The sequence below is a fragment of the Cupressus sempervirens genome, chromosome 7 (assembly GCF_028749045.1).
Source record: "Cupressus sempervirens isolate cs-2001-9-10 chromosome 7, ASM2874904v1, whole genome shotgun sequence".
NCBI classification, from domain to species: Eukaryota; Viridiplantae; Streptophyta; class Pinopsida; order Cupressales; family Cupressaceae; genus Cupressus; species Cupressus sempervirens.
The window spans coordinates 565,019,389-565,044,284 of NC_143124.1; the positions used below are offsets into that span (position 1 = coordinate 565,019,389).

A 24,896-nucleotide genomic window follows, 5' to 3' on the forward strand; every position below is an offset into this window, starting at 1 on the left:
ACAATGTGAGCAAGTAGGCTTGCCACCTTCCTCTTTCTTCACTATGGCTACTTTCTTGCCCTTCTTGTGTCCTTTAGGAGGAACAAATTCCTTCTTTGAACTGAAACTTGTGTTTCCTCCAGCTGATTCAATATGAGTTGCTTGAACACACAGTTCATCAAAGTTAGAAGGACTAAACATCAATATTGTATGCTTCAAATATGAATGCATTCCACCTATATACTTTAACAAAGTATCTTGCGTGTAAAGAGGAATTCCAAGAGTTAATGCCTTCTTCCTAAACACCTGTGTATATTCTTGTACCGATTGTCCTTTACCTTGCCTTAGATTTTGCCAATCCATAATGGCTTGTTGCATATAACCTAATGGATAAAATTGTTTCTTCAAAGAAGTAAATTCATACCAAGATGAAATGATTTTACCATGTGTAGCAAGATCATCCTAGATCTTACTCTCCCACCAGACTAATGCAGTGCCTCCCATTCTGAGAGTAGCTAGCTAGATGTTGGAAGGATCATCCAAAATATTTTGAACCCTATAGTACACTTCAATTTGCTTAAGCTAGTTATCTAGTTTTTCTACATCCAATTCATCACTATATACAGGAAAATCAAACTTTACATCAAGATTTAACAAGGGTGTCTTCACATGTTTCTTTTTAGAAGAAGTAGATAGAGAAGAAGAAGACAATGAAGAAGATGGGGATGGAGGGTCAGGAGTGTCACTACCACCTCCTACTCCTTTGCCTTTGTCATCTTTTGATGAAGATTTAGCTTCTTCCTTCTTCCTAGCCTTGTTCGTGTTTCTCAATTGTCATTCATGCCTCTCTTGAAGAAGAATGTCCACCAAAGCCTTTAACTCCACAAATGCTCTCTGGAAGGCTTCTGCATCAAACTTGGGAAGATTTTGTTTAGATGCCATCTCTGATCAAGGAAAAGTCCTTCTTTTCCCAATCTCTGGATTGAACTTTTTAAGTTCACCTTCTTGTTTTGACCTTAACCTGGTTAACATTCACCACCTGCAATTTCTCTGCAAAACAAGCTCTGATACCAAACTTGATCTGATTTAGGATCTATAAGTTTTATGACTTAATATCAACAATCAAATATACTTTCTTGATCGAAGTAGTAAATGTGTGGCTATGTATTTTAAAACCATTGAAATTACAAGGAAGAATAAATACTTTGAACACTTAAAAACATTTATATGTTTAATAACATCAACAAAGGAGAATAATAAAATGAAAGAATTGAGAGAATAAGAGAGAGAGAAATGCAAACACTTTGATAATGGAGTTCATTCTTAGGGACTACGTCTCCGAGTCTGCTTCTCAATTCAGGGATAGCTTTATTGATATTGCCAAGAAAAACTCTGCTTTGTTACAATATCCATGCTTCAAAGCCTTCACAATCTCTTTCACGCACTTAAAGATGATATACTATATCTTTGTGCTTACAAAATATCTCTCACTTACAAAGTCTCTCTCAAGAACTTACAAAATTCTCCCAAGGAATTTCCCTCTAGAATGTTACAATATCCATGCTTCAAAGCCTTCACAATCTCTTTCATGCACTTGATGATGATATACTATATCTTTGTGCTTACAAAATATCTCTCACCTACAAAGTCTCTCTCAAGAACTTACAAAATTCTCCCAAGGAATTTCCCTCTAGAATTACAAAATAATTCTCCAAGACTAATTTCTCTCAAAGTCTCTTGCACACCCAAAGGTCTAATTCCTCCAAGACTCCTTGTTTTTCTCTTCCAAATTCCCCTCCTTTTTATACAAAATATTTACCTTATTTGGTATAAAACCAAATAACAAAATTTACAACCATATCCCCATTTTAAAATAACAAGTAACCTCATTTTTGGCTTTTATAAGCCTTAAAAAAACCGATAATAAAGCTAACACCTTCATAATTATAGGGAACAAAATGACAAAATATTTCAAGAGGGAGTATGTATAAAACAACTTCCTGTGCAAATTCTAAATTATATTTGGAATTGTTTTCCCAATATAATTTAAAATTCCTCCAAAATGCTAATGACATAATGACGACATCATCAATACTTGCTTTTTTTCCCCAAACTTTGAATGATGATAACTTTTACATACGTACTTCGATTTTGATGAAATGAAGGTCATTGGAAAGCTCTTGATGAGCTCTTTAATTTGACACCCATTGTTGAACACTTTCAAGATAGCCAAATTTTGCCCCTAGTTCACCAATTTGACTCAAACTTTGACAAAGCATATCTTGAGCAAACGAGCTCCTTTTTCACCCATTCAAGTTGTGTTCCAGGTTCAGTTTTCCAAGATCTTCACAATGATGTTATTTTTTGAGAGATTTTGAGACTGTGGAATTTTTAGCCTTTCTGGATCCACCTGGATAAGAACTAGTGTCACAATCCTTGTAAGACCAACCAATAAGCCCATACATTCTTAAATTGTATGATCACTATTATTGCAAGACATCAATGAAAACTTGTCTTTGAGCCCAAAAACTTGTTGGTAGTGAAAGATCTTGTAGGTGCTAAAGAAGTCACGATTTTGTTATAATATCTTATTAAATACAACTAGTCTTAAACACATTACAAATCCAATATCATATGGAATGTGTATTCACTAAGATATCTAATTATCTATCACTGTATTTATTGATGAATCATCAAGGTCCTCATTAAAAACACAATACACAAAATGTCTGATTCTAATAAAGGTCAAGTCATAGTTTTTATTAACTAATAATATAAAACAAATAATATCACAAAATGCACATACAAGTCGTCAATCCTATGCCTTGACAATGTGCTAAAACTGCTTCCTTACACTGATGATCTATTCTCAACCATTGCCATGATATGCCCCCACCAACCCCACACGCATAAACTAATCCAGTCCATATCAAACTATGCCCCCTAATTAGTCTACCTCCCGATAGTATATACACCCTCCTAAACTAAAATGGTAGGGGCCATGAAAGCCCTCTTGAAAATAGATAAGAACCCTCTCAACAATATAATAGAAGCCCTCCTACTAATGTAATAGGAGCTCTTCATCAAAGTGGGGTGGGGAGGGGGGGAGAGGGTATGTATATTGTTAGGAGAGCTTTTGTGGCTATATGGGAGGGTATGTATATCATTGAGAGGGTTATTATCTATTTCCTACATGGAGAGTACTATATCATTCTCCCCACACAACCACTAGAATAGTATGGGGGTAGGAGTTCCCTTAACCTCTACTATTTTAAGGGCAAGGGCCCTGCAAAAATATACCTCTGGAGGGGTTGAGAATGAATAAAGGGGAATTATAGTTGGTTTGATTGTGATATTGAGAGGGAGTTGGTAAGTTGAGTCTTCACAAAGATGTTTCATACATATGAGGCTTTAATGACACATATATTACGTAATAAGATACTTGACCTTCCAAGAGAATGAATTATCCAACTTTATCGTGTCAAATAATATGTTTAAGGGGCTTCACAGACCTAAACATGTGCAACAAGTTAGGAACACGTGGAAACTATGCCCCCACCTATCCTCACATAGAGGATGCCATACATGGGGGGTCAACTAACAAGCAATCCAGATATGTAGGAAGGTTTCGACTAACACTTCATCAAAGACATCCCTTGTTTGAAATGTTAGTTGGGGTTGGAACAACTATCTCCACCCGCCTCCTGCATAGTACAATAGAGGCAATATAGCCCCCATCCACCCCACACATAGGAATAAGTTATAAGCATGGTGAACCCTACTATTTTAAAGCAACTATAATTGTAGGACAACATAGGGTGGGGGAAAGGATATAATTGCACATGTATGAGCAATGATTCTAGCCCTCTTAACAATATAGTTGTTTTAGAACATCAAATTTCCATAGTCTATGTTAATTGGAAGTGATGCATCTAGCTTCAACTTTGTAAGATCGTTTTAGCATCAATATTTCAATTCACACTCCTCGATCCATCATTACAATGAAATAAGAAAGTCATGCTCTCCTAACTCTCTGAAACTCCTTATGCTCTCTTATTTCATTTTATGATAGAACATGATATATGATCCTTAAATCAGCTTATGCAACAATTGTAAATATAAATATTTCACTATTTTTTAATCTTATAATAAACTATTTAACATTCTATCATTTTCCCTCTAATTTAAGATTGACGATGAAAATATTCTCTCACAAAAGTTTTGTGCAATAATTTGTTTTTAATCATTTGACCAGTTGCTAATCTACGTTGACTTTAGAGCCACTGAGCTGCGGTAGTCTAGAACCAGTCTCCGACCAACCTATTTTTCTTTTAATTTGTAATAATTGGAAATATAAATAATTTTCTTTTCAGATACGAGGGGATTCGTTTTTTCGGCAGCAGGAAAGGAAGGAACCCTCGTTTTGTCTTACTGCAGGTACATATTATCTATCGTTTGCAATTTTTAAAAAAATTTGTATGGGAGGCGTGGAACGCGGGTTTGAATTTTAAATCGGAACATGAGATGCAAATGCTCTTATTTAGATTGACGTTCACTGCGACATTGCCTGAGAAATTAGATTTAGAATAAGATTATCCGATTTTCTTCGTGTAGATTTCTTTTTAACTTTCTCGAAATCACGCCCATCACTGATTACGTTGATCCGTTGTAGTCGTTTCTACTGTGGTCCTACAGGAGAGGAAAAATCCTGGCAGTCGCGTATCTGTCGGGGCAACTATGCGTAGATCTAAAGAAATTGTATCAAATGTTATGCTTTTGAATGTATTACTGTAGGGAAAGAAACACAAAACAACGGTTTTTAGATCTAATAAATTAGTAAAACACTCAGTGCAATCAGTTTTAAATAAATAGTTGAGATTGTATATTTAAATGCAATTGATAATGTTAGGCTAGGATTATGTTGCCCAGATTTTTATCAACCTAAAATGCAAAAATATTTATTCGTGTTAATCCTGAAACTCGGTGATCATAAATCTTTATGTTACCTGTACATTGTCAGTGATCCAAAGTTTTTTCATTCCTAAATCCTTTCGGGGCTCTTTTGGGCATTGTTGTATTTTTTCACCAAGTTCATTTTTGTTGAGGTTATGAATTTATTTAGAAATCTGAAATAATTAAATTTATTCTTCAAAATAATTTTAATAATTTAAATTTTCACCAATAATCTACCTTTAAGACAAGCCCACACTGTGAAAAAATGGTTGAAAATCCCACAAGTTATCCTCTTTTATCTAAAGTGTTCAAAAATTTCAAATTCCTAATTAATAAGTTAGAAAGGCTCAAAATTTGAGCATACACAACCAAAAATAGTTGACAGTGTTATCAAGTAATCAAAACCATAAAGGTTTTGAGTACTAAAAAATTGAGCGGTCAAAACCAAAAAGTTTAGTAATGCTCAAAAACGCAGCATTTCTAACTTCTCTGATTATGAATGCTTACATCTGAGCATTCCTAACCTCATTTCAAAACTGGGTTGTAACTGCCTGCCTCAATCTTTCTCAGTAGCTTCTTTGCCAGAAGTTATAAATGAAAATGCTGTGCTAGATTTACAGGCGAGCTGTGAAACTAAGAGCACACACCTAAAGGTATTTGATAGGTCGCCTCAAAGAGATACCGTGTGAAAGGATAGGGCTATATTGGAGACTTCATTTTACAAGAACAAAGTTAAGAAAGGGAATCCATTTGGTCATGTTGCACAAGTGACTGTTGCAGCAAGTTAAAAATTGTGATTTAGAGTTTCAAGTGGTTAGAATCTTTCATGATGATCTCTCCACATGTGTTATAGCATTAGGTGCAAATGATGATTGCAATGCTGAAGTATTTTCTCATAAGGATTTCATAGTCAAATGCTCAAATAGCCACTTGTTCGAATGCCTCCAAGAAAATAAATGTCATGGAATGAGATGTGTGCTGTGCATTCTCTAGTTACTTTCATGCTCATGGTGGTAATCTCGAAGGCTACCCAAAATCTTTTTGATAATATTCCAGTTATAACTGCGAGTGTTGTGTGAAATTTTTATGTTACTGTGATCTTATATGAATGCAGGCTGAGTATCCCATCGGCATTGTGCAATTTTGAATTACCAATACCAAATAATGAAATGAATGAATGTAGCATGTGCATGAAATGAATTTGTTGATGCTTCAGAAATCTGAACAGCAAATGCATGTTTACTGTTTGACATAAGCCTCAAGGAAGTTGTAAATGTGGAAGTGCAGATTAAATATGCCGCAAACCTTTTAATAGAATGCTTCGAAGATGTGTCATTACAAAGGAAAGAAATGAAGTGACTGCAGATTGTGCATGCAATGGAGTTTTGGAACAACACCGACCATCCATCAAGGCATAGAGGATAGAAGATTTTTTTTTTTTTTGGCATACACGCATATAAAACATGGAGCCATAGACCATTACCTCCGTGTTGTAATTATTATACATGCACAAAATGAATTTGATAAAACAACTTTAGCAATTTTCAATAAAATGTAAACAGCAAGAAATGTGTTGAATTTCACAACCTTTGCTAGCATCCTCCTGCTGTGCCATTATACAAAATCTAAAATGTGGTATGGACATGCACATCGAAGCATACTGTTCAAGGCACATATGCAAAATGTGGAACCATAAACAGCAACTAAGTTGTTTAATAGAGCCGCCTCAATGAGATGCCGTCTCATGATATGATGGTAGCAAGTTATGAATAATATTGACTACTTTTGAGACTTTAAAAAATAAATGAAGAATGAAAAGGCACAGACAGGCCACATGCATGTTTGGATGATTTCCTGATGGATTTGACATCTCATGGAGTACAATGATTTCAGAATTTACAGTGAATAGATTCATTACAGAGGCATTCAGAACTCTCAAACAAAAGCGCCCACATACACACAGACAAGGCACTTGAAATGAGTGGTAGAATTGCTGCAAAAGAATGTGATCTTGTTGTGTGATTCTTGTCAAATATTATAGTTGGAAATGCTCTGTCAATCAATATGAATGCAAAATGTGGATGGCTTTACAAGGCACACAAACTATTTGCTAAGAATGTCTATGATTGATGTCACTTCATGGAACATAGTATTCACAGGAACTCACATCAAATGGATATGTTGAAAAGGCTTTACAAAGTACCAAATAGATGCAAATGGTAGGTACAGAGCCAAATTGGTTTCTAGCACCCCTGCGTGTATAGAAGAAAGAGACATGGGTGCAGTTTATTGAATTTGTGACTAGGATATCCCCTACATTTCATGCCAGGCAAAGTTTAGCCTATTTTCCCTATAATCTATTAGATGATGTTGGTCCTGATGATATATTAGCATGCGTATGTCCTAAATGGTCCACTATATTCCAAATGCAATTTGTTGCACTTAATAAACTTGATCTGCACAAGGATGTTGCTGATATGTTTAAAGAAGGGAGCAGTACTCAAGAAAAAGTGACAACAATCACCAATTATGGGATGAAATCTGATATTCATTTGAACATGTTTTTCATAGAGTATTGAGGTGATGTCCATAAGCAATGATTGTAATTCAAATCTCCAGAGAATAAGCAGCTACATGTTCTTTATTATTACAAAAGGGGTTCATGTAAGGGATATAGTTGTTATTGGTCATCATGCCTTACATGGTATTCATATGTATGCCAGTAAAGTTTTCACTATCTTTTTCCTTTAGTTTCTAGCTGTATCCTCTTTGTACTTTCAGGCGAAAAGTACACAGAAATCACAAACACCCCCGTCATGTGAGGGAGCTGCCCCTCTTGAATGCAGAGGAAGATTGCAATCTGATTGTGATATAATTTCAATCACCCCAACTGTTGGCATGATTGTCATTGCTCAGAGGGCAAACAGGGTCAACTTTTAAGAAGCACTCACCGTAACAAATCTGTTTACCAACAGGTTACATGAGGGGCTTTCAGAATCTTTTGAGGGATAGGTGTCATGAAGCAAAAAACGTGCTGCAGGATTGGTTGGAATCTTTATTTCAATAGTTGCGGTCCATACTGTTTAGTTTGAAGATTTCAGTAGGTACATTTGTGGTGGGAGTAGAAACTGTCCCATCAGGCATAGGCTTAGGCTTTCTCATGTCACTTATCATTACGAGTTTTAAAATTCCAGCCAATTAATTAGATATACAGAATACTAAAATTCACGAGACCACGAACTTCTATACATTTTGGAGCTTAAACTTATAAGTTTAAATTGTACTATAAAATTTATGGACCACCTCCTTTTGAATATTTCTTAAAAACCTCAGAAGCATCCTCTGAATTTTTTCAGAAAGCCCCCTCTGTAGGACCCCACCCTTAGAATAGTCTAGTGCCCTAATTTTTTGATTTAAAGTAGTAAAAAGCTTAAACTCTAAACCATTTGGTCTGCTACACAGGAAAAGAGAAATTAGTACAAGTTTTCCATAAATTTAGCTTGATCTACAAGGATAAAGTTGGTTGACAAAACCTAGTAGCAGTCTGAAGTAGTAGGTACTGTTGGGGTTCTTTCATTTGCAATGGGCATACACATGGCCACCCTACTATCTTGTGCGGATCCATGATCATTGTGAGTAAGAAATGCTGTTTTGACCTATCACACATGTCCTAAAGGGGCTTGAGAACTCATTTGGAGTGGAATACTCTCCAGGGATTGCTGTAAGAGATTTGTGGAAGTCTGTTTACCATTGAATGCTGCTCTTTAGTTTGTACCAGCTAAAGATGGTCATGTCAAGGATGCTCTTGCTTTTAAGACTAAACTTTATTGGCCTTTATTATTAAAATGTCAGCCATATTTATCAAGAACAAACAGTAGATATGGTAATACACATAACATATGATGCATTGTAGGGTTGGGGTTGGTTGGTAGAAACCAAAGGTGATCAAAATTGGAAAAAAAATCACAATATGCTTTGAGAACATGGGTTTGAAGTATATACGTGATTTGAAGAACCAAGTAGTTGGTGAGGAAGTAGCTTCCATAGATTCATAAAATATAGCTTCCGAAAAAGAATGGATGGAGAAGGAGCATCTGGGTTTCAATAGAACGGAACTTTGAAGGGATCTTTAGTCATGTTTAGAAGATTAAAAAAACTCTCTCTATGGTCTGTTTCATTGCCAAATGGAGGATTATGAGTTATTTTCAACAAATTGTAATTTATTTGAAGTTGTAGGGATAAGAAAAAAATGGACAATTTGTGTGTTGGATGCAGTACAAGGCTTGCAAAAGACAATATTTTTCATTTCAGCAGAAGCAACATAATCAACAGGGTAGCAAGCTCTATGCAGCTTGAACTTGTATTGTTTATCATGATAGACTCATACTGTATACCATTAGATCACAGTCCAGTAGACTTATTGGACATTTCTTCTTTTGGCCTAACAAAATATTTTGCAATTTTTTCTAAACTTGTCTGGAATGGCAGCAAGACGTTCTGATGCATTGAGTTAATGAACCAGCAACTCAGAATCTTGCATAACAATTTAATAGATGGCCTGAATGTCTTTGTAGCAGCAACTTCTCATATGGTTATATGTAATGAAAACAATTATTTGATGAAATTTTTCTTCCCTAAGAATCAAGACTGAATTGAGTTTCTCTATCAAGAATATCACATACCACCGGCTTATAATTTTGTGAGGTTTAGCGTCTTGTTAAGAAACTTACTTTTACATATGAAAACGATTCTTCTGTGAAAATCACCTTGGTTTGTTTTAGGCATAGATATGAACTGCTCGAAAAGGCTTAGTTATTCTTGATCTGATGTTGATTTTTTCTTCTAAGGGCTTATTATTTAAAGCTTATCTTTACTCAAATAACGGTTGATGTTATCATGTCGAGGGAGGCTAATGGATCACATTCTACTGCAGTTCTCTTTTATTTTTTATAGAATAATGAAAACTAATAATCCTCACATATAAAAATTAAAATATGTCTGTTCAACAATGAATTTCAATACATAGTTTTAAATTTTGTTTCTATTTCGTAGAAGCTAATGATTATATATATAATATTCAAAGGCATTTATTTATAGGTCTGACAGTGTTTTGGTGTCTACAAGGTAATTTGAAGTACATTTGGAACATAAAATGGCAGCGACGTTTCGGACATTCTTGAATAGCCCTGTCGGCCCAAAGACAACCCACTTCTGGGGTCCTATTGCCAACTGGGGATTTGTTATTGCTGTAAGTTTTTAACTTTCTCATACCAATATCTCACTGATGAAGCAAGGGGGCATTTCCTTTGAACAAAATTTACCAAGAATGTCTCTCTCCAAGTTGAAAACAATAGTTTGCATGGTCGAGTTCAAAAATTGCAGAATATATTTATCTAGATTAGATATTATTAATGCCTTGATTAGATTTTATTCTTTGAAACTTGAATAAAATTAAGTAAGAATCTTAATTTGTTATTTGTGTTGGAAACCTTTACAATTCCTACAAATAATTTTGCCATTCTTTAAGTTTGGAAATATTATAAAAATAATGATTTTTATTTAATTGTAAACTAGTCAACTTTATATTATCATTCATTTCTAATTATGAAGTATATAATTGGCTGGTCTAGAAGATAATTACATGTCTCTGGCAATAAATAAGGTCAATTTTAACGTTTCTAACTTTGAATTGCATTGTTCTATTAAAATTAGAGCCCAGAAATCCAGAAAAATAACCAGCAATAAGAGAAAGACAAAACTGAAACAAAGAACACCAGAAATATCTTGCGAAAACCCTTCTAGAATGAAGGGAAAAACCCAGCCACACAACACAAATATATCTATATTAATAATGAAATGTTAAGTGCACAATATCCTTTACTTGATGCAATATATATATAACAATAGAAAAGACTCTTCACATTATAACCGAAGGTCTCTTGATATTCCTGTAACTCCTATAATTAATTATGACTTTTCGAATATTCATGCCTCAATGCATGTCCAATGACACATGTCATTACATTTAATATTACAATTTAAACATAAGTGTCCTTTTCAGCTGAACGTAACAATAATGGTAATAACATTCATATTTCTAGAGATAAAGATCTCTATCGCAGCTACCATCTTCAACACTCCCTCTTAGCTAGAGAGAGATCTTTAGCTGAACAATCACACAAGACTGCAACCAAAATGTTAATAATAAAATCTCATCACATATATCCTATTTAAACCTGTAACAATCGATCATATTCATGGAATCACTCAACATGAAACCTTGTAACAATTACTTATATTCATGGAATCACTCAACATGAAAAGATTTGCAAGACTTGCAGCTAAGCCTTTATTCACAGACTCTCTCAATGTGAACTGTCATGGAATCTCTCAACATGACATCCAACTCCCATCACAGAATCTCTCAACGTGATGACATCATGGACTCTCTCAACATGATGTTCACTATTGCATAGTGAAAGAGTTATCATAGCTGAGCTTACAATCTCATTTATTTACAGAAGAATAGAAATATGCATAACAAAATAAGACTTAGTTCCGTTTAAGTCAGATTTACAAATGCCACAAGCATCACATGCATATATAACAATGAAAGGAATTCCATAAACATTCCCTCTTAATAATTAAACCTCCCTCTAAAGCTAATATCTCCTTTTAAAGCTTAACATCTCCCAAAGCAATCTAATGCCTTTCTTGTTGCATCCTGCAGTGAAGAGAGATTAAATGAATTTATCATTAAGATTAATTGAGGACTATTTTGATCGTTAGAAAACAGCAAAAGAAATCTCCCTCTCAAGCTGAAACTTTTCCTTCTAGATGCAAAGCAACACTCTCATCTTAATACTTCTTGTTGCATCCTAAAGAACACTAATGCATTAGGAAATATTACCAAAGTTCTTTATCTCGAAATGGCGCTTCATCCTCGGAAAAAGTCCCCTAACGCCTTCTCCAATCAATGCTACTGTTTATATGGTTGGTGGCCTTCTACAACACTTGGAATCAAATAGCCAATAACTTTTTTCATGCTTGACATAAATTTATTATTAATGTTTCCTCCTTGGTCAGAATCTGTAGATGTCATTTCCTTCGACATAGTACCTGATGTTGTTATAGCCTTTGATAAAATTGCTCTTCTTGATCCCTTCCAACTAGTCCTTCTCAAGATAGGATTCCAATGCGAGTCTTGGAAATGCAAGCTGAAGTTTAAAAAAAAAAGAAACAATAGAATCAAAATCCACAAATATAGAGGATTTTGGAGGCAGAAATGAGGCTAAACCCACTACTCCTTTGCATGGAATTTCCTGTCCCAATGAAGAATAGAGTCCAAACACTGGCCTCCCATAAATGTATGACCCACAAACAAATGATAGTGGAGGCAAGGCAATATGATGATGTAGAAGTTCCGGGCGATTGCAGCAACACAAGTGACTAACTTCTGTTATCCTTGCTTGACGGGGGTACAATTGTAGCAGATGTTTCACAATAAAGTAATTGACAATGGTGATTAAATCACAAGCTTCCTTGTCATGAATTTACCATTTGTAGGGAAACTCCTTTATGTTGTCGGTGCTGAGTGTAACCGATGCCAGTAATGACACATCAAACTCTTAAAAGAATAAGTAAAGCTTTACACCTGGGATTACCGTTGGCAGTGCCGACTCCTATATGTTATAAGAATTGATGCCCAAGACAAAGAAAGTGACCGCTTTATACAAATAAATTGGCTCCAGCACTTAAGTCAGATCCCCCTCTACAATGTAAAAAATATATTACCACAACACTGTCAGATTCCAATCGCTGCACAAAACCTCATAATGCCATGACCCCAAATGGCCAGAACAAATGCAAAAATTCAAATCAGGGCAGTGCCAAACACATGACAATGTTAGCATTTGTATTTCAGAGCATTAATGCTTTGCTAGTGGTGTCAAATTCACACAACCTGATAGGACAAATCAACTCCCTCAGTCACAACTTGATTCCCCTCTAACAATCACCCATGTAGATGAATCGCGACAGTAGGGAGTGCTATGAGGACCTAGTGTTTTTGCGTTCTGCTTCAGATTGATCAACGTCATTTGTGCAGGGGGTATCTCAGTTCAAATTGCCACCAGTTTGCAGCAGCGGCATCTAGGGTAATAGCAAATATGGGCGCTCACAGACAGGATTCACAACACCCAATTTCGCACATAGTAACAAACCATTATAATTCCCTTTCCCCTTCTCAATCTAAAACGCTTCAGTACAGGAAATTTCAAATGCAGATACTCAGAAGAATTCAACATCCAAACATAATGCCAAACCACGTTGAGCCATGTACAGGAGATTTGGCACCCAGATAAACAATTCAGATCCTTACCAAATTATCACAAATCCTCATGTAATCATAGCTCTAATAACCAGATTTGAATACAAGCGATGATATCACCAAAATATACTTATGAAAGCATTTACAGACGGCTTCCTAACAATACAAATCTCGACTTATGCCAAAGAAAACTATATCCAATGTGGCAAAAATAATAAAAGACTTGAATACAAAAAAATCTAAAGAAATACAATATATTGCAGATTTCTGATATTGCAGATACACCAAATTGAAGAGGAAACTGCATAAGACAAAATATTTAAGAAGTTATAGTGAGGCATCACTTAGAAATGAAAAAAAAAAAAAAGTTCCCTTAATCAAAGTGGGCATCATATACGCACATCCGCCCAAGAGATTTAGATGGAAGACACAGAACCATCTGGCAAGCACGACACAATAGGAATAAATAAATTATAATAATATTTATGCAGAAGTTGATGATACCAAGAACACAAGTAGGCTTCCTTCATTAATAAAATTAAACTAGGCTCTGATACCATGTTAAAATTGGAGCCCAGAAATCCAGAAAAATAACCAGCAATAAGAAAGAGACAAAATTGAAACAAAAAACACCAAAAATATCATGGGAAAACCCTTCTAGAATGAAGGGAAAAACCCAGCGACACAACACAAATATATCTTTATTGATCATGAAATGTTAAGTGTACAATATCCTTTGCTTGATGCAAATATATAACAATAGAAAAGACTCTTCACATTATAACCGAAGGTCTCTTGATATTCTCATAACTCCTATAATTAATTATGACTCTTCGAATATTCATGCCTCAATGCATGTCCAATGACACATGTCATTACATTTAATATTACAATTTAAACATAAGTGTCCTTTTCAGCTGAACGTAACGATAACGGTAATAACGTTCATATTTTTAGAGATAAAGATCTCTATCACAGCTACCATCTTCAACATGTTCAACTGTGCATTTTCATCCGTTTCTAAGTTAGAGTATATGATAGCATGTTAGTGACTTATGGAAGAGTAAAACAGACACTTAAAGGAATTGACACAGACTATGTTCACTTGGTCACTACTAGGGAAGTCTTGCATAAGTATTCCTTTGGAAATGTCAACTGGAGGACTGGAGTGTGACTTTTGCCAAAATTATCATGGAAGTTGTAGCAACAACCCTCATGACATAAAATACTAAGCTTTAACAAGATCGTAAATAACCGCATGCTAAAAATCTTGAGTAAACTTATTTCCTTTCGCATGTCATTTATTTAACATGTTCATTTTTAAAATGGGAAATACAACCATTATAAAACATAATTAAATATTATATGCAACGTTTCAACAATGAATTTTTAACAATCTTTTTCTTTCACATTGCATACATGCATTGCATTAAAGAAACTTGTTTACAACTGCACTAGATGAGCTATAGATTATTTTGTATCTGGAATCTTGCACCTTTCACACAAGTCTTGGCGAGTTGTTTGCAAGAGGAAGAGCAGCCATTTGCAAGAGGAAGAGCATCACCCAAGTGCTTTTCCACCAGCAACAAACTAGAAGTCTATCTAGAAGTGGCCCTAACCTTAATCTAGAATATAGATGAAGGAAACCAACAAAGTTCATGCCATTTGAGTCTTAGTGTTGTCTCTTTCATAACTCGATTGACCGGACAACCTTAGACAATCCTTTGACTAATTACAATGAATCTGACTGTATTACAAAATTTGGGACATTGTGAACCAACTAAATGCAATCGTCTGTTCACACACCTCTAACTGGACTTGGATACTATATTCATCCCACAATTTATAACACAACTGACTCACTGTTGGACTAGTTGACTTGCTGCTTAATCATCTAATGTTTCATATAGAATAAAGACCAAACACGTATTTCTTGCTATTCTAAGCAAGCCACTAAAGTAATTGAATTATACTTCCAACAAAGAACTTCCAATTTGCGCACTCATAATTCATGGATCTTGGCTATTGCCATGTGTATGTCTAATTCAAGAGTATAATACTCTCCTAATTTTTCTAGCATAAGACATTTTAACTCATTTATAGGTTATAGCACATTCATAATGTCACCTTCCTACCATGGAGTAATAATTCTATGGGTTATCATTGAAGGGTCTTGACAACTTGTAAATGCAGATAAATAAGAGTTTTATCCTCTTTCATATTGTCTAAACAAAATAACATCATTGTATTTCTGTTTTTTTCTTCTTATACTCTGGGCTTTATTTAAGAAAAATAATTTATATAACCAATGGAGGTACAAAGGAAAAAGCTAGAAAAGAAGAATAATACAATTCCTAAAAGAATGGAGACTCATAGTAGTAAATTGGAACAACAAACCAAGGTGAAATCAAATGTTGGAACTCTGGAGAAACCTGGAAGGAAATCTTCAAGGAAAACTAGAGAAATGGAAAATATGCAGAATATTGCTGATGGAAGACAAGCAACTATTTTGGATTTTACCCCTAAAAAACAAATATGAAAATTATTACTTGGAATATAAGGGGTTTGAATAGTAGTCACAAACTTGATGTTGTTAGGAATTTTGTTAGAGAGCATAAACCGGATTTTCTGTTGCTACAAGAAATCAAAATGGAAAAGGAGAGAGCAGAACAAATTAAGTCTTTTAAAGATTATTGTATAAAAGCAAGTAGTTCAGAAGGAGCTTCAGGGGGTACTCTGATGTTATAGAAGAAATCTTATTACTCAAGAACTGTCTTAAATGCTAGTAAACATTTTATGGTAGTCAAAATTACTAGCATTGACCAGAAAAATGTTTGGTATGTTGTAAATATGTACTAAATTTAAAGAACTCCAGGAAAAAGGTTTGGGAACTCTTTCTCATATAAAGAGTAAAGATTACTTTGGTAGATGGATTTTCTTGGGGGACTTTAACGTTCCTCTCTCTATGATCATGAAAAAAAGGGAGGTAATGCGAGTCAGCAAGATGGAAGACTGGATCTTATGGATTTCATTAATAAGGAGGGCTTAATGGATTTGGATTTTCATGGAATTGAGTTTACATGGAGTAATAAGAGACTAGGTAATGATTGTATTCAGGCCCGATTGGATAGAGCCCTTATTTCTTCTGATTGGTCTAAAGAGTTTATTTGTAAACTGGAGGCTTTATAGAAAATTGGGTCTGATCATTTCCCTTTGATATTTACTGCGGAAAAGATAAATTTCAAAAAAAACTTTCCTTTTAGGTTTGAACAAATGTAGATGCAACATCCACAGTTTGAGAGTAAACTGGCTGCATGGTGGAACATAGATGTTGAAGGAATTGCTTTTTTCAGAGTGCCTGCCAAATTAAGAAATGTTAAAAAGGAGGTTAAAATATGGAATAAAAGATGTTTTGGTAATATTTTTGAGAAGAAAGCTAGTATAAAGGAGGACCTGCAAAGTATTTAAAGCAAGATACAGAAGGAAGGCTATTCTTCTGACCTTGTTAGTGAAGAGAATGAAAAATTGGTTGAGTTTCATGACATTGTCACTAAGGAGGAAATCTATTGGAGACAAAGATCTATATCGATTTGGCTGAACGAAGGAGATAAGAATACTAGGTTTTTTCATCTTCCACTCTGAAACACAGAGCAAAAACTCGTATTGCACATCTTAAAAAGGGTGATCTAAAGATTACTGAGGAAAAGAATATTTCAAAAGAGATGGTTTCTTTTTTCTCTTCTTTAATGACAACTGATCTTAATATTGATGCTGCTCACCAAGATGATCTCTTAAAGGTGATTCCTTCTCTAATTACTGAAGAACAAAACAAATTGTTAGGATCCATTCCTAAGGAAGAAGAAATTTTTAAAGCTGTTTGCTCCTTAGGAGGGGATAAGTCTCTAGGACCAGATGGTTTTCCTATGTTCTTTTTTCAGAAGGCTCGGTATTTGGTTGGTAGAGATGTATGTGATGCTGTAAAGAAATTCTTTGGGGCTAAGAGAATGCTTAAGGAGATCAACTCTACCTTCCTTTGTCTTATTCCTAAAAAGATTGGGGCTGATTCTCCATATCAGTTTAGACCTATTAGCCTTTGTAATTCCTTTTATAAGTTTATTTCAAAGTTTCTCACATCTAGGTTGCTTTTGGTGCTTCCATCTCTAATTGCTGACCAACAAAATGGTTTTATCCCAGGAAGGCAATTTCTTAATTCTGTTATTACTGCTCATGAGAACATTCATTCCTTATCTTGCTCTAACAATCAAGGATTTATCATAAAAGTTGATATTGTGAAAGCTTATGATAGAGTAGAATGGGGTTTTCTTGTTAAGATTTTGCAGGCTTTTGGGTTTAATCATAAGATTGTAAGGGCTATATCTTAGCTGATCTCCACTACTTCTATAGCTATTTTGGTGAATGGATGCTCTTCTGAATTTTTCAGCCCTTCCAGAGGATTAAGATAGGGAGATCCTTTACCCCCTATCCTCTTTATTATTATGGCTGATTGCTTGGGGAGATATATTGGAAAATTGGTTTCGCAAGGGGATATTAAAGGTTTGCAGCCTTCTTCTCAACCTCTTACTTGTTCTCATGGTCAATTTGTTGATGATACTACTTTCATGGGTAAAGTTGAGGTCAAGGAAGCTAGAAACCTTAAGAAAGCCCTTAATTTGTACTCCTCTGCTTCAGGTCAATTGATTAATTGGAATAAGAGCTCCTTGTTTTTTATTAATACCCCTGTTCCAAGACAGAACAAAATTGCTAAAATTCTAGGGTGTTCAATAGGATCTTTTCCTTGTATCTGTTTGGGTCTTCCTTTGGGACCTAAAGTTCCAGCCTCTTTCTGGGAAGATCTCATAAAGAAGTTTAACAAGAAGTTGGTGGGCTGGAAGGGCAACCTTTTGAGTCAAGTTGGTAAAATCACACTCCTTAAAGCTTGCCTTCAGAGCATCCCTACTTATGCTTTGAGTCTTTTTAGAATATCGGCAAAATTTGCAGATACTAATGATAAAATCCAAAGAAATTTTCTTTGGTCTGGAACTGAGGAAAGAAAGAGAATGGCTCTGATAGCTTTGGATCAAATTTGTCAACCTATTCGGAAAGGTGGTCTGGGAATCAGGTCAATGTGAAGTATAAATAGAGCTCTTTTGGCTAAACAAGGATGGAGAGTATATGATGATGATAAGGAATGGAGTAAAATATGGAAACATAAATGTCTTTTTTATGCTCATTCTTTACCTGAATTTTTGTCTTCTTCTGATGTTCTTTCCCCTTCTACTATTTGGGGGGCTGTTCAGGGAATTAAGAATACCCTAAGTAAAGGATGCTCATGGAAAATTGGAAATAGGTTAAAAGTCAGATTTTGGGATGATACTTGGATAAATGATCACCCCCTAGGGGATTGAGGATTTTGAGGATAGGACTCAAGTTGACAGATGTAAACAATTGTATGAGACACTTGTGGGACATTATTGGCATAATAATAATTGGGTCAACCTTGTTGATGTAAACCAGGTTTTTCATAACATTCAGATCATGTTGAATGCCTTTTCCTTGCATCCCCTTCAGGAGGATAAGATGATATGGAGTGCTGATCCTAGTGGTCAGTTCAAAGTTTCCTCTGTTTTCAATTCTAAGGAGAAAGGTAATCAACCATTTTGGAGAAAAGTATGGATTAAGGGTCTTATACCAAACATAAATATATTTTATTGGATCCTGCTTCAAAATAAAATTCTAACTCAGGACAATTTGCAAAAGAGAGGCATTAATGTGGTTAACAGGTTCAGTCTTTCTAAAGAAGGTTTTGGAGACAAAGATCACTTGTTTTTGAATTGCACTTACAGTCAACAAGTTTGGAACTCTATTCTTAACTATTGGAATATTTCTTGGGTCCATCAAAATAATGTTGATCTATGTTTTAAAAGTTGGATCTGTCCACCTAAGGATACTGATGTTGTTTTCCTATGGAAAATTACCCTCCCCCATCTCTAGTGGGGTATTTGGAAAGAAAGAAATAACAGAATCTTTTGTAATGAAGAAATGCCAGATTGGGTGCTTGGACAAAACATAGTTAGGGCACTAAAGGAAAATTTTAAATCTCAAAGGAAATGTAATAAAGACTTTCAAATTGATAATCCAATGCTCTCCACAGATTCAAATATGGAGAAAGAAGACCTTAGACTAAAGACTAGATGGAAGGCTCCTCCAATGGGATGGCTTAAAGGGAATTTTGATGGTGCAACTAAGGGAAATCCAATCAAAGTAGGTTGTGGTGGAGTTCTGAGAGATCATATACGTAATATAATAGATGCTATTGCTATACCTATTGGTATATCTAATAGCCATAAAGCTGAGGCCACTGCAGCTCTATATACAATGAGGATTGTTGTTGAAACTGGTTTTCGGAACCTTTGGATGGAAGGAGATTCCTTAAACATTGTTAATATGCTAAATGGTAAAAGCTTAGTCACGTGGTCAATCAAAGATATTGTAATGGAAATTAAATCATTAATGAATAAATTTGAGAGTATTTATTTCCCATTCTTTCCGCGAAGGTAATGCAGTGGCTGATTTGATCGCCAACAAAGCTGTCTAATGAGAGTGTAAGATGACATGGCATGATGATTTAAGCAGGGATATGGATTTGAAATCTCTCATTAATTATGATAGAATTCACGTGACGAAGGGAAAGATTTGCTAAGATTAGAAATATGATGATGTATGGAAGTGCAAATATAGAAGTTAGTGTTATTTTCCCGAGAAAGTACATTCATGTGAATTCAATCTTGGCTTCGCATGTATTTTTTTTTATGAGTGCCTTAGCTATTTTAATGAATACCTTGGTTGTGGTTTTTTCTTTATTTCTTCCTCTCCACTCGACTCTGGATTTTCTCAGCAAAACAAAGTCTTTGGAAATGGGTGGAGAACCACGAAAGCAAGAGCCTAAAAATTGCAAGGCATGGAAAGCCAAAACCTCTGTTTGGCAAAATCTGTAGAAGGGGAATGTCACCACTTATCTGGAGTGACTTCATGGATGTAAATCTCATGCCACAACGGCTTTCTTCAAAAACTGGGTTGAAGATAGGGTTTCTCTGCATGGAGTGATGGTGCATTTGACGGAAGATTTCATTGTTGAGGTGACGGGATTGCCAAAGGAAGGCATTAAATTTAGCAAGGAAACAAGTATTTCAAATGCAATGTTTAAGAAGTTTTCAAAAATGGATGAGGAGGAAAAGAACCTGGAGAAGAATGGTGACTTTTACGAACTGGGCCAAATCAAGGTTATTTGGGAGGACGTGTTTTCATGCATTCGTGAGTACTTTATCTTAGATGGTAGAGCTAAACGTGTTCATAAATTTCATTTTGTGTTCTTGAATCACTTTAGGCACAAAGATAGAATCTCATTTCCTTTTTATTTGAGATTTTCTTTACTCCATAGTCCCCAAGCTCATAGAAAAAAAGAATCTCGCCCGTTTCTTCATGAAGGGTTAATTTTATTGATTGAGAATTATTGTAAGAATAAGGCTACTGTGTCTTCCCCTCCCTCTGAGAAAAAGAAGGGCTCTGTGAGTGAAACCTACTCTAAGAAGAGTAGAGGTGAGGAAGGGGTTAGTGGGAAAAGACAAAATCTGAAGCAAAAAACCCCTCAGAAAAATGTGGAAGAGATTACTGAGTCTGATAACTCAGATAATAATGAAGAAAAAAATGTGAAAGAGGAGGAGAATACGGATGTGGGAGATTTCAGTTCTAATTTGGAAGGTTACCCTGGTAGTAAGGACAAAACTGGTAAGGAGGAGATGGATGAAAGCAATGATAAAAATATTGGGTCGGGTAATGTTGGTGAAGAGGATACCAATCAGAGTGAGCAATCCCTGGGAGCAAAGGATGAAAAAGAAGTAATGGTGAAAGAAAAGGAGGACCTCACTAATATGGATGTTGAGAATGTGAAGGAAGATACAAGGAAAGAGAAGAATGAGTCTATGGGTAAGGAAGACATGGGGAAGGAGAACGATGATTTTGCTGGTAGAGATACTAGGCTTTCTTTCCTGCATACTGCAAAGCTCAAGGCGGATTCTTCCCTTCAAGAAGACTCCTAGGTGTACAATGAATTAATGAACTTGAAAAGAAAAGTAACAAAAATGGAGTAGAACCAAGAAACTGATTGTGCAAAGACCACCCAGATGGAAATTCAGGTTGGTAATATACTGGACAAACTAAAAGAATATGAAAAAAAGCTCCGGTTATTGATCAAAGAAAGCGGAAATAAGATGGAGCAGGTTACTTCCAGCATTTGTGCAGCAGCTGCCAGCTTAGGGAAGAGAACTAATGAAGATATCATATCTCCAGGTGGTCCAAGTAAAAAAACTAGACAGAGCTCCAGGAAAAAAGTAATGGAGGTCACTGTGGAAGCTGCTGTTAATACCATCCAAAGTACTGCGGAGGCTGGAAAAGAGATGGTCCAAATGATCAAAGAACTGTAGTAGCAGTTATTTGTGTTTCTGGTCTTTGTTTTGGTAATAGTCCTGGTTTTTGGTTGATTGTCTAGGTTCTTTATTTGGTTTTGTTGTTTATAAATTAGGTTCCAAGTCCTTGTAAAACCTGGTCTTATTTTTTGGTTCTATTCTGTGGTTTCGAGTCCCTGTAAAACTTGATTTTGAATCTTTTAAAATTGCAGGTTTTAGGTCCTTGTAAAACCTGGTGGGGCTTAATGGTTTTTCTTTTGATTTCTTGTTAAGGGTTTCAAGATCCCTTCAAAACTTGTTTTTACCTTAATCTAAAACCAATGGAGGTACAACATGTTTTAGATTAAGGTAAAAACAGGTTTTGAAGGGGACCCGAAACCCTTAATAGAATAGAAAAAGATAAACCATGAAGCACTACCAGGTTTTACAATGACCTAAAACCTGCAGTTTAACAGTAACAAAATTAGGTTTTACAGGGACCTGAAACCACATAAAAGGACTATAAAACGAACCCAGGTTTTACAAGGACTTGGAACCTAGTTTTTACAATAGACAAAAATAAAATAAAATAACCAAGATCAGCGACCAATTACCAGGACCACAAAAGACAGAGACCAGATACCAGTGACACTAGTAGTTGCTATTGCAGCTCTTTAATCATTTTGACCACCTCTTTGCCTACCTCCGCAGTGCCTTGGATGGTATTAGCAGCCAATCCTCTAGTAACCTTAGCTGCCCTTTTCCTGGAGCTCTGTCTGGTTCTTGTACTTGGTCTACCTGGAGACATTATTTCTTCATTGGTTCGCTTCCCTAAACTTGCAGTAGCAGTACAAATGCTGGAAGTAACCTGCTCCATCTTATTGCCACTTTCTTTGATTAGCAAACGAAGTTTATGTTCATACTCCTTTAGTTTCTCCGGTATATTACCATCCTGGACTTCCATTTGACTGATCTTTGCACAGTCAATTTCCTGGTCCTATTGCACCTTTTCCACTTTTCTTTTCAGACTCATTAATTCATTATACATCCATGAGTTGGCTTGCAGAGAGGTATCAACTTTAAGCTTTATAGTATGCAGGAAAGAAAGCATAGTATCCCTATGAGTAGAGTCGTTCTTCTCCTTCCCCATTTCTTCCCTACCAGAAGACTCATCCTTCTCTGTCCTTACATCTTCCCTTACATTCACATTAGAAGGGTCCTCCTTTTCCTTCGCCATTTCTTCTTTTCCATCCCTCACTTCCTTGGAATGCTCACTCTGATTATCCTCTTCATCAACATTACTCGACCCTATATTTTTCTCATTACTTTCTTCCTCCTCATCCTTACCAATCTCACCCTTGCTTTCTGGGTAGCCTTCCAAATTGGAGTTGAAATCTCCCACATCCATATTCTCCTCCAAATTTTTCTCATCATTATTTTCCGAGTTATCGGACTCAGTAATCTCTTCCACATTTTGCTGGGGGGTTTGCTGAGTTTCTTGCTTCAGACTCCTCCTTTTTCCCTTAACCCCTTCATCACCCTTACTCTTCCTAGAGTAAGTTTCGCTAACAGAGCCTTTCTCTTTTTCAAGAGGAGGAGAATACACAATGGCCTTGTTTTACAATAATCCTCAATAAGTAAAATTAACCCTTCATGTAAAATCGGACGAGACTCTTTTTTCCTATGAGTTTGCAAACTTTGGAGTAGAGAAAATCTCAATTAAAAGGAAATGAGAGCCTATCGGTGTGCCTAAAGTGATTGAGGAACACAAAATGAAATTTATGAACATGCTTAGCTCTACCATCTAAAATAAAATATTCACGAATGCACGAGAGCACACTCTGCCAGATAACCTTAATCTGACCCAGTTCATAAAAATTGCCATTCTTCTCCAGATTCTTTTCCTCTTCATCCGTTTTGGGAAATTTCTTAAACACAACATTTGAAATACTTGTTTCTTTACTGAATTTTATCCCTTCCTTAGGCAAACCCGTCACCTCAGCTATGAACTCTTCAGTCAAATGCATTGTCACTCCATGCAGGGAAACCCTATCTTCAATCTAGTTTTTGAAGAACGCCTTTGTAACATGAGGTTTATATCCATGAAGATGCTCCAAATAAGTGGTGACGTTACCCTTCTGCAGAATATGCCAAACAAAAGCTTTGGCCTTCCATGCTTTACAATTTTTTGGCTCATGTTTTCTTGGTTCTTCGCCCATTTCCAAAGACTTTGAATTACTGCAAAAAGCCAAAGTCGAATGGATACGAAGAACTAATGAATTAATCAAAGACAATACATTCATTGAAACAACTAAGGCACGCATTAAAACAGATACGTGCAAAGCCAGGACAAAAATCACATTAATGTACTTCCTCGGGGAGAGAACACTGACATCCATAACCCCACTCCCATATATCATTAAGTTGCTAATCTTAGCAAATCTTTCCCTCCGTCGCATGAGTTGTATCATAATTAATAAGGGCTTTCAAATCCACGTTTCTACTTAAGTCACCATGCCACGTCATCTTATACCCATTTGGACAGCATGGCTGGCAATCCAGTCAGCCACCGCATTACCTTCACGGAAAGAATGAGATAATCACTTTTTAAAATTTATTCATTAAAGATTTAATTTCCATAACACTAGCTTCAATCGACCAAGTAATTGCATTTTTTTCATTAAGCATATTGACAATGTTTAAGGAGTCTCCTTCCAGCCAGAAGTTCCGAAAACCAGTTTCCATCGCTAGCCTCATTGTATATAGAGCTGCAGTAGCCTCAACTTTATGAATGTTAGAGATACTACTAGGTATTGCAATTGTATCTATTATATTACCTGTATGATCTCTCAAAACTCCTCCACAACCTGCTTTGCCTGGGTTTCTCTTAGTAGCACCATCAAAGTTCCCTTTAAACCATCCAATAGGGGGAGCCTTCCATCTAGTCTTCAATCTTAGGTCTTCTTTTTTAATATTAGAACCTTTGGATAACTTTGGAGTGTCAATTTGAAAGTCTTGATCACATCTTCTCTGAGACTTAAAATTTTCCTTTATTGCCCTGACAATATTTTGTCCAAGTACCCAACCTGGCATTATTTCTAAAGATTCTGTTATTTCTTTCTATCCAGATACCCCACCAGAGATGTGGAAGAGTAATTTTTCATAGAAAATCAACATTAGTATCCTTAGATGGA

At 35.7% G+C, this 24,896-nt stretch overlaps 1 protein-coding gene across 2 annotated transcripts in view; it reads left to right on the forward strand.

The window, feature by feature from the left end:
* Window positions 1-4,191: 4,191 nt before the first annotated feature.
* Window positions 4,192-24,896, forward strand: part of LOC149548012 (mitochondrial pyruvate carrier 1) — a 104,511-nt gene continuing 83,806 nt past the window's right edge. The window contains exons 1-2 of one of the 2 annotated variants that reach the window (XM_089792032.1): window positions 4,192-4,416; window positions 10,057-10,180. In XM_089792032.1, coding sequence (XP_089648158.1) covers window positions 10,085-10,180 — 96 coding nt within the window. In that variant the 5' untranslated portion in view covers window positions 4,192-4,416; window positions 10,057-10,084. Of the gene's footprint in view, window positions 4,417-10,038; window positions 10,181-24,896 lie in introns of both variants that reach the window. The other variant, XM_089792033.1, reaches the window with a different exon arrangement.